Source organism: Trichechus manatus, unplaced genomic scaffold (genome assembly GCF_000243295.1).
Source record: "Trichechus manatus latirostris isolate Lorelei unplaced genomic scaffold, TriManLat1.0 scaffold00090, whole genome shotgun sequence".
NCBI lineage: Eukaryota > Metazoa > Chordata > Mammalia > Sirenia > Trichechidae > Trichechus > Trichechus manatus.
The window spans coordinates 8,642,893-8,650,847 of NW_004444026.1; the positions used below are offsets into that span (position 1 = coordinate 8,642,893).

The 7,955-nt window shown below is 48.5% G+C and overlaps 1 protein-coding gene across 1 annotated transcript; it reads left to right on the top strand.

Annotated features, from left to right (window-relative positions):
* Positions 1 to 1,807: 1,807 nt before the first annotated feature.
* POLR3D (RNA polymerase III subunit D) lies at positions 1,808 to 6,801 on the top strand. Its single transcript, XM_004382119.2, has 8 exons — positions 1,808 to 1,972; positions 3,106 to 3,149; positions 3,793 to 3,944; positions 4,106 to 4,230; positions 4,437 to 4,605; positions 4,997 to 5,262; positions 5,692 to 5,844; positions 6,016 to 6,801. Exons 1-8 carry the CDS (start codon positions 1,808 to 1,810, stop codon positions 6,136 to 6,138), a joined length of 1,197 nt encoding a protein of 398 aa, XP_004382176.1. The 3' UTR covers positions 6,139 to 6,801.
* The last annotated feature ends 1,154 nt before the right edge of the window (positions 6,802 to 7,955 follow it).

Here is a 7,955-nt window from a genome sequence, read left to right on the forward strand (position 1 = left end):
AGTGTCCAAACAACAGAGAAATAGATAAGTCATGATATACCTACCTTAGTTTGCTAGTGCTGCTGTAACAGAAATACCACAAGTGGGTGGCTTTAAGGAACAGAAATTTGTTTTTGTCACAGTGTAGGAGGCTAGAAGTCCAAATTCACTGCTCTCTCTCTGCAGAGTCTACGAGGAAGATTTTTTCTGAGTTTCAAGTCCTGCTGCTCCTTGGTGATCTAGTAGCATCTATCTTCCCGATCGTGTTCCTTTGCTTCTGTGTCTATTCTGCATTTTTATAACTCAGAAGTGATTGGGTTTAGGACACCCCCTGCATTGATATGGTCTCATTAACATAACGAAGAAAACCTTATTTCCAGACAGATTTACATCCACAGGTATAGGGATTAGGATTGCAACATGTATTTTCGGGGGGACACAATTCAATCCATAACACTACCCAATGGAGAATTACCCAAAGGAGGATACAAAATTGTAGTACATCATGAAGACTCTGGTAAGGATACAGGAACATGTTACCAAAATTTTAATAATAATACTCTGGTGGGGTCACTATGAGTCCGAATCGACCCTACAACAGTGGGGCTTGTTTTGGGGTTTTTTTTGGTTTGGTTATGGTGGAATTCTAGCAGAAATGTTTTCCTTTCCCTAAACTTTCCGTAATGTTGTTGCATGGTTTTATATGGTGTGTAGTGTGGAGGGTGTAACATTGAAGGACATTTCTTATGTTAAATCACAAACGTCAAAATCACAATAAAAAGTTATTTAAATTTGTCTCTCCGGCAAACTTCATTTTTCAGGTACCTTCCAGGCTTTAACCAAGAGCGGACACAAGAGCCCCCACGGTCGTGAGCCCAGCGTGGGTGCGACTAAACACTAGGTTCGTTCGCTGCAGCTGCTCAGCGCTGCCCCCAAAGTCCCACACCAGGACCCCACTCGGAGTTCAAAGAAGAAGCCTCCGAGCAAGAGCGACGGCGAGCGAGACCACTGCCGGAGATACAGTGACCACTCCAAGGTCACTATCGAAAGTCCACAGCCGCAACCGCCGCGGCCATGACTAGGCCCTGGCCCAGGGCTCCCCGAATCTGAGTCCGGGTCTCTCTCTGGCCCGCACCCCATCCGTGCTGCGACCCCATTGGTCCCAGAGACTGCGCGGAGGCGAATCCTCACGTTGTGGCGTGGCGGCTGTCAAGGACCCCAGACCACGAGCTCGGCGCCCCCACGTCCGTTCCGGGGCCAGACCCCTTAGCACAACATCCTACTGTAACCTAAACCCGTCCTCTCATCCTTTTTCGCCCTCTCAACCCAGCTTTTCCCGACTCCGGGAAGAACCGGGAAGAGAAGGCGGAGGAGAGCGAGGCGCCGCTTGATAAATACTGTGCCCCGGCCCCGCCCACCGGACCTCACTTCCGCCCCGCGGCAAAATGGCGGCGCCCGGGCCCTGCCACGCAGACTTCCGCCTAGCGCGGAGACTGAGTGCCAGCCGGGGCTTGTGTCGGAGGTGAAGTCGTGACGCGCGTGTTGTAGAGCCGCAGCCCGGTGCTCGGGGTGCTCTGGAGTGCGTCCCTGCTTCGTGCCTGACCAGAGGGCTTGAGGAGAGGGCGAGGGGCAGCGGGCTGGGGTCGCGAGCTTAGCCTCACACCCGGTGGTCTGGGGATCTTGCCACGTGAGGGGGGAGGAGCTGAGACAGGGAGGGACACACTGTGTTGGGGGGCAGGAGGCCACGTGGTTGGGATTACGCCTACAGTTCGCGTGTCCGCACCCTCGGGTGACTTTCTTGCCTCTTTGCTTTTTTCTCCCAGGCAACATGTCGGAAGGAAACGCTGCGGGCGAGCCCAGCATCCCCGGAGGGCCCCGACCCCTCCTCTCTGGAGCCCGGGGGCTTATCGGGAGGCGGCCGGCGCCCGCCGTTACCGCGGGGCGCCTTCCCTCCGTCCGCTCCAGGGACCTCACCCTCGGGGGAGTCAAGAAGGTAGCCTTTCTAAAGAAACCTAAGTACCCTGATATAGGGCCTACACTGTGTGGCAGGCATGGTGTCGAGACCCTCATAAATCTTGTGCCCAGACTTCCGCCTACCTCTCTTTAAATTCAGGGGATCTGGTTGAACTTTCAAGTCTAGGTTCTGGGTACAAGATGTTGAGATGGTTCCCAGAGGCAGCTGAAGGACCAAAACAAAAAACCAAACCCATTGCCGCTGAATCAATTCGGACTCATGGCGACCCTATAGGACAGAGTAGACTGCCCCATAGGGTTTCCAAGGCTGTAAATCTTTACAGAAGCAGACTGCCACATCTTTCTCCTGTGAAGCAGCTAGTGGGTTCAAACCACCCACCTTTCTGCTCTCGGTTAGCAGCCGAGCGCTTAACCACTGCCCCACCAGGCCTCCTCACAGAGGATCCTAATTAGTCCAAGATCCAAAAGCAGCTTGAGCAGTGTTTCTTTACTTTGTGTGTTTGGAACACCTTTGAGAAACCCATGAAAGCGGAGCAAGCATAAATGTGTGCCTGCAGTTTTCGAGGCTTCGGAATTCTCCGTGGATCTGGGTGTACAACTTCTGATCTACCCAATAATGAAGGCATAGCATTAGAGGCTCTGTGTTCTCTCACGTTATGTTTATGCCTGTAGATGTAAAGGGTAGCCCTGAAAAGGGGAGAAAAAGACAGAAACACAAAGCAGCCAGTATTTAGGAACTTTTGTCTTGGGAAATTTGAGTGGCAGTCTTTCATGAGTGCCGGCAGATCTCCTGTTGAGCTTTGCTGCTAGAGCTGCTTCCTTCTGTTACGGACTGGTCTCTAGAGCAGTTTGAAGACGAGAGATGAGATGAGATAAATTCTTTTGGTTTTAGAACTTTTCGGAGGACAGAAGCTGAGGCTGCTAGTTAAAATGGTTTTTGGTGTCTCAGTCCGCTCTGTGTAACTCATTGCCACCGCGGTAGACCTTCTTTGGGTCCATGTCTACCTCAGAATCTCTGGCCACAGTGTCACATGTGTAGCAGAGAGCTAGGATGACCTTGGTCTTTAGAAGATGCCCTTTGGGAGTTTCATTTTCCTCTGTATTTTGGGGTTTGAGCTAGTCAAATCAGTGACTCCTGTATTTTACTTTCAGAAAACCTTCACCCCAAACATCATCAGTCGGAAGATCAAGGAAGAGTAAGTAGCTAGGCCTCCGAATACCTGCCCCACGTTTACTTGCTCTGAATTTGGGGCTTTACTTTGTGTGTTTGGGACACACAAAGGTATGTGGCTCAGAAAATTAAACTTGGGTGTTCAATTATTTTCACCGGTGATTTTCAAGCCTGGCTCCCAGGTGATTCAAGTGTGCAAGCTTTAAAAAAATATCAGTGCCTGGGACTCTATCCCTAGAAATTGTAATTTAACTTTTTTACAGTGGAATGGAATGATTCTCTTACACAGCCATGGTTGGGAGCCCGCTAGTTTAAACAAAGATGTATTGTTTTTCCTTACATCTCTTTGCATTACAGTCTCCCTGTTTTCAGTCAGTAGAAAAAAAAAGAAGCTACATGTTTGGGCAGTTTCTGTCGTTCAAATTTTGAGTTACAGTTCTAACATATACTCTTAAACAAAATGGTAAAGTAAAGCCAACTGAAAGGACTCTGTCCCGTCAAGGAAGTGAAAAAGATGCTAGACTTAGGATTGACTTCTGCTTCTCTTCACGACTTACCTGTTGGCTCATAAACTCTGCTCAGTTGGAATGGAGTGGTGTGGGAGAGTAAGACAAGTTCTCTGAGGCACTCTAAGTGAGTGGTTTCCTTTAATTCATTCTCTCTTTCAGGCCTAAGGAAGAAGTAATTGTCAAGAAGGAGAAGCGTGAAAGGGATAGAGACCGACAGCGAGAAGGACATGGACGCGGCCGGGGTCGCCCAGAAGTGATCCAGTCCCACTCCATCTTTGAGCAGGGCCCAGCTGAAATGATGAAGAAAAAAGGTACAAGGCTGCTGGGGCTCCAAGAGGAAGGAATCAGTAGTGGATTTCGGTTTAGACTGCTGAGAGAAGGGCAAGGGCAATGAAATTCCCCTGCTCCCCGTTTACTTTTCCTCGCTGTTGGTGTCTTTCTTATCCCTAGTGACTTGCGTGATTTTCCATAGGGAACTGGGATAAGACAGTGGATATGTCAGACATGGGGCCCTCTCATATCATCAACATCAAAAAAGAGAAGAGGGAGACGGATGAAGAAACAAAACAGATCCTGCGCATGCTGGAGAAGGATGATGTAGGTCCTAGGGGCTGGGGAGGAGGGGCTCTGGTGTGGCTGTGGGAAAGGGCTTCTGGGGAGCCAAGGTCAGGGGAGGAAGAGCTCTCTGGTGTCCTGGAATCCTGGTGAGCAGCAGGAATCTTCGGTTAGAAAGGGACTCAGGTGGACTCCAGTACAGGTACTTGTGCTGGCCAGACCATGTGACCCTTCCAACTCTTTGACAGTTCATCGATGACCCTGGGCTGAGGAATGATAATCGAAACATGCCTGTACAGCTGCCTCTGGCTCACTCTGGGTGGCTGTTTAAGGAAGAGAATGAAGAACCAGATGTTAAACCTTGGCTGCCTGGCCCCAAGGAAGAGGACATGGAGGTGGATGTGCCTGTTGTGAAAGGTAGTTTGTGTCAGTTAGCTTTTTCTCTCCTTCTCTGTGTCTGTCCCTCACCCCCCGAATCCCTCATACAGAACTTCCCAAACTACCACTAACAAGCAGGTCCTCCCTCCTTGCAGCTGTAAAACACATGACCTGAAAAAAGATGCTAAATTCTTACTCTCAGAAGGTTCAAGTGCTGACATGGGTCAGCAGGCCCAGCATCAGATATCCCTTTTTAGATAAATCACATGCTGTTTAATGTGCTTTCTCTTGCCCCTCTCTACAACCAGTGTCTCCCTCCAGCTTCCTGGCTGAGTGACAGTGGAGCAGACAGGGGCGAAGGGGTGGGTACAGTAAAATGATGCAGAAGGTGGACACATGATAGCCCTTCTGTTTGTATTACCCTGAGCAGTGAAAGAGGAGCCACGAGATGAGGAGGAGGAGACCAAGATAAAGGCTCCCCCCAGAGCAGCCCGGAAGACCCCGAGCCTCCCGAAGGACGTGTCTGTGGCAGAGCTGCTCAGGGAGTTGAGCCTCACCCAGGAGGAAGAACTACTGTTTCTCCAGCTGCCGGACACCCTCCCTGGCCAGCCGCCCACTCAGGACATCAAGCCTATCAAGACAGAAGTGCAGAGCGAGGATGGACAGACGGTGGTTATAAAGCAGGAGAAAGATCGGGTATGATCAGGAATGAGTTCTGTGAAAATGTGTGGGACCAGGAAAGGAAACTGACCTGGGGAAGCAAAGGTGTGTCACCCAGTCTAAAATGAGAGAATAATAGGCATGTGTTCTTTGTACCTGAAAGGGGTTTAGGGCTTTGTATCTCCAACCCCAATTTTGTGTGCATTTACTTTTATAATGAAAAATTTTGAATGTACACTGATAGAACATAAACCACCACGTACCATCACCCAGCTTCGGCAGCTATCGATAGCTGCATTTGTTGATTTTTTTTGTTTGCATTAGGTTTTGTTTTTTAAACGAATCGAAGTCAGTCCTAGAAAAAGGCCCACTTCGGGGAGCTCCATCTGATCTTTGCTGCTTGATGCCTTCTTTGGGAGATGAAATAAGGTTCACCCAGCTTTTCACCCCTTGTTTTCCTTATAGGAAGCCAGGCTGGCAGAGAATACCTGTACCTTGGGTGACCTGACAGAGGGCCAGGTTGGCAAACTGCTCATCCGCAAGTCAGGAAAGGTGCAGCTCCTCCTGGGCAAGGTGACTCTGGATGTAACGATGGGAACTTCCTGCTCTTTTCTACAGGTGAGCCCTCTTAGGGTCATGGTAGAGGCTCTTTATGAAGTCGAGGAGTCAGTTCTAAATAAGGGTGTAGGATTCTTGGGATTATTAAAATTAAAATACATGATAATTCATAGAACAGAGGAAGGGGAGTATATGGTTTTGGTTCTCATCACTGTCTCTGTCCATTTGCAGGAGCTGGTGTCCGTGGGCCTTGGAGATAGTAGGACGGGTGATATGACAGTCCTGGGACATGTGAAACACAAACTTGTGTGTTCCCCCGATTTTGAATCCCTCTTGGATCACAGACAGCGGTAAAATAAGCAGATGGAGGATGATGGCAACTGCCCATGGCTGCTGGCTGCTTGAGATGTTTTGTTCTCGAATCTGTGAGACCCAGAAGGGGCCTGTTTAGCCTACCCACTCCAGCCTTTGGCAACCATTGTCCCAGTGATCCCCATAGGTCCCAAATGCCAAGCAGCTCCCTCCCACAGCAGCTGTAAATGGCATAGTAACCTACCCACACTATGGGGGACTTGGCCCTGTTATTTATTTTTATATTTATGTCTTAACTTCCTAAACTGACTGCATCCTTCCAAGGTAAAGAGAGGAGCATCTGTGGAAAACTGCGGGCTATTTCTCTTGGTGACCCTCTTGGTTCTCAGAGTAGGAAGTATAAGGACTGTTGTGCTTTTGCCCCCTCTTTCTTCCTGAGGGGCAGTGCAGTATAGAGAGCACAGGATTTTTGAGTCTAAGACTTAGTACTCACTCCCAGTTCCGTCAGCTGCTGCTTGTGTGACTTTGGACAAACTACCTAACCTTTCTGAGCCTCGTTCGTATTCCTCATCTGACAAAAATGGGGATGATACCTACCTCACAGGATTGGTGTGAGGACTAAATGGAAGAGTGTAGATGAAAACTCCTTGCACAAGGCCAGACATATACACAGTCGGCGCTCAATAAATGTTACTTTCCTTTTTCTTTCCCTGAGTCTATTTTCAAACAAAATAGAGATTCCAAGAATTTTGTAGAATTGAATAGAGCTGCTCAGTTACCCACTTCTGTCCTTCCATTCTTACCATGTGCCCTGTCCCCACCCTGGGCCCGATGCTCTGAAGATACAAGTTCAGGCTATTCTGTGCCCTTTTTCTCCTGATCACTGTCAGCCAAGTGTGAGGCACTAGCTGTAGATTCTATAAGAAGTGAAGGATTCAGAGATGACGCCTAGCACCCTCCAAATGCCTCTGAATGACATGGTGGTTCCAAGATGCATTACCCCCACAGTAAATAGCCAGTACTCTCCCAGCTTCCATTTAAATATTTCTCAGAGAGAAAGCCCTGACCACTCACAAAGAATTATCACCACAGTAAGTCAAATACTGCTAAAAAAAAAAACCCCTTGTTTAAGAAAAATAAGGGATTTATTGATTAATGGTCTCTTTGACACTTGGCTATGACCTGCCACTTCAAAAGCTTTGAATTTGCGAGGCCCACCTGTCTTCGAATTTGAGAGGCATCACTCGGTTCACCAACTCAGCATGGATCCCAGTCCTAGCTGATAACACTTGCCTTTTAGTTTGTGGGTCCATGATCTTGCTCCCTTCATCAGGTCATCACACTCTTGGCCCTTGCAATGTCTAGTTCCTGGAGAACAGCTTCTCTTCCCCCTTCCCTTGTCAGCCTGGAATTTTCACTGGTTCAGCTAGGTGAGACATTCTGGAGGTTCAGGAAGAGCCTCATGCAGCAGTGTTCTTTGGTTGTTAGAAGCTGATGTCTTGGCTACCCTTTACTATGATCTTACCAAACTGCCTCTTGAACAGGGATGAAGTCACAGAGGCCCAATAAGAACTGCCACCCAACTTTTAGGTGGCACCAGAGGTTTTGGATATGTCTTCCTTTAGTCTTACTTTCCTTCTTTCTGTTCCTTGACCCTGTTAATGACTGAGGCTTGCCCTACTCTGAGGGGTTCTGAGGGGTATATCAGTTTCCTAGGGCTGGTGAAAGTACCACAAACTGAGTGGTTTAAAATAACCGAAATTTACTATGCAACGGGAAAGAACAACAATGAATCTGTGAAGCATCTCATAACATGGATGAAACTGGAGGACATTATGCTGAGTGAAATAAGTCAGTCA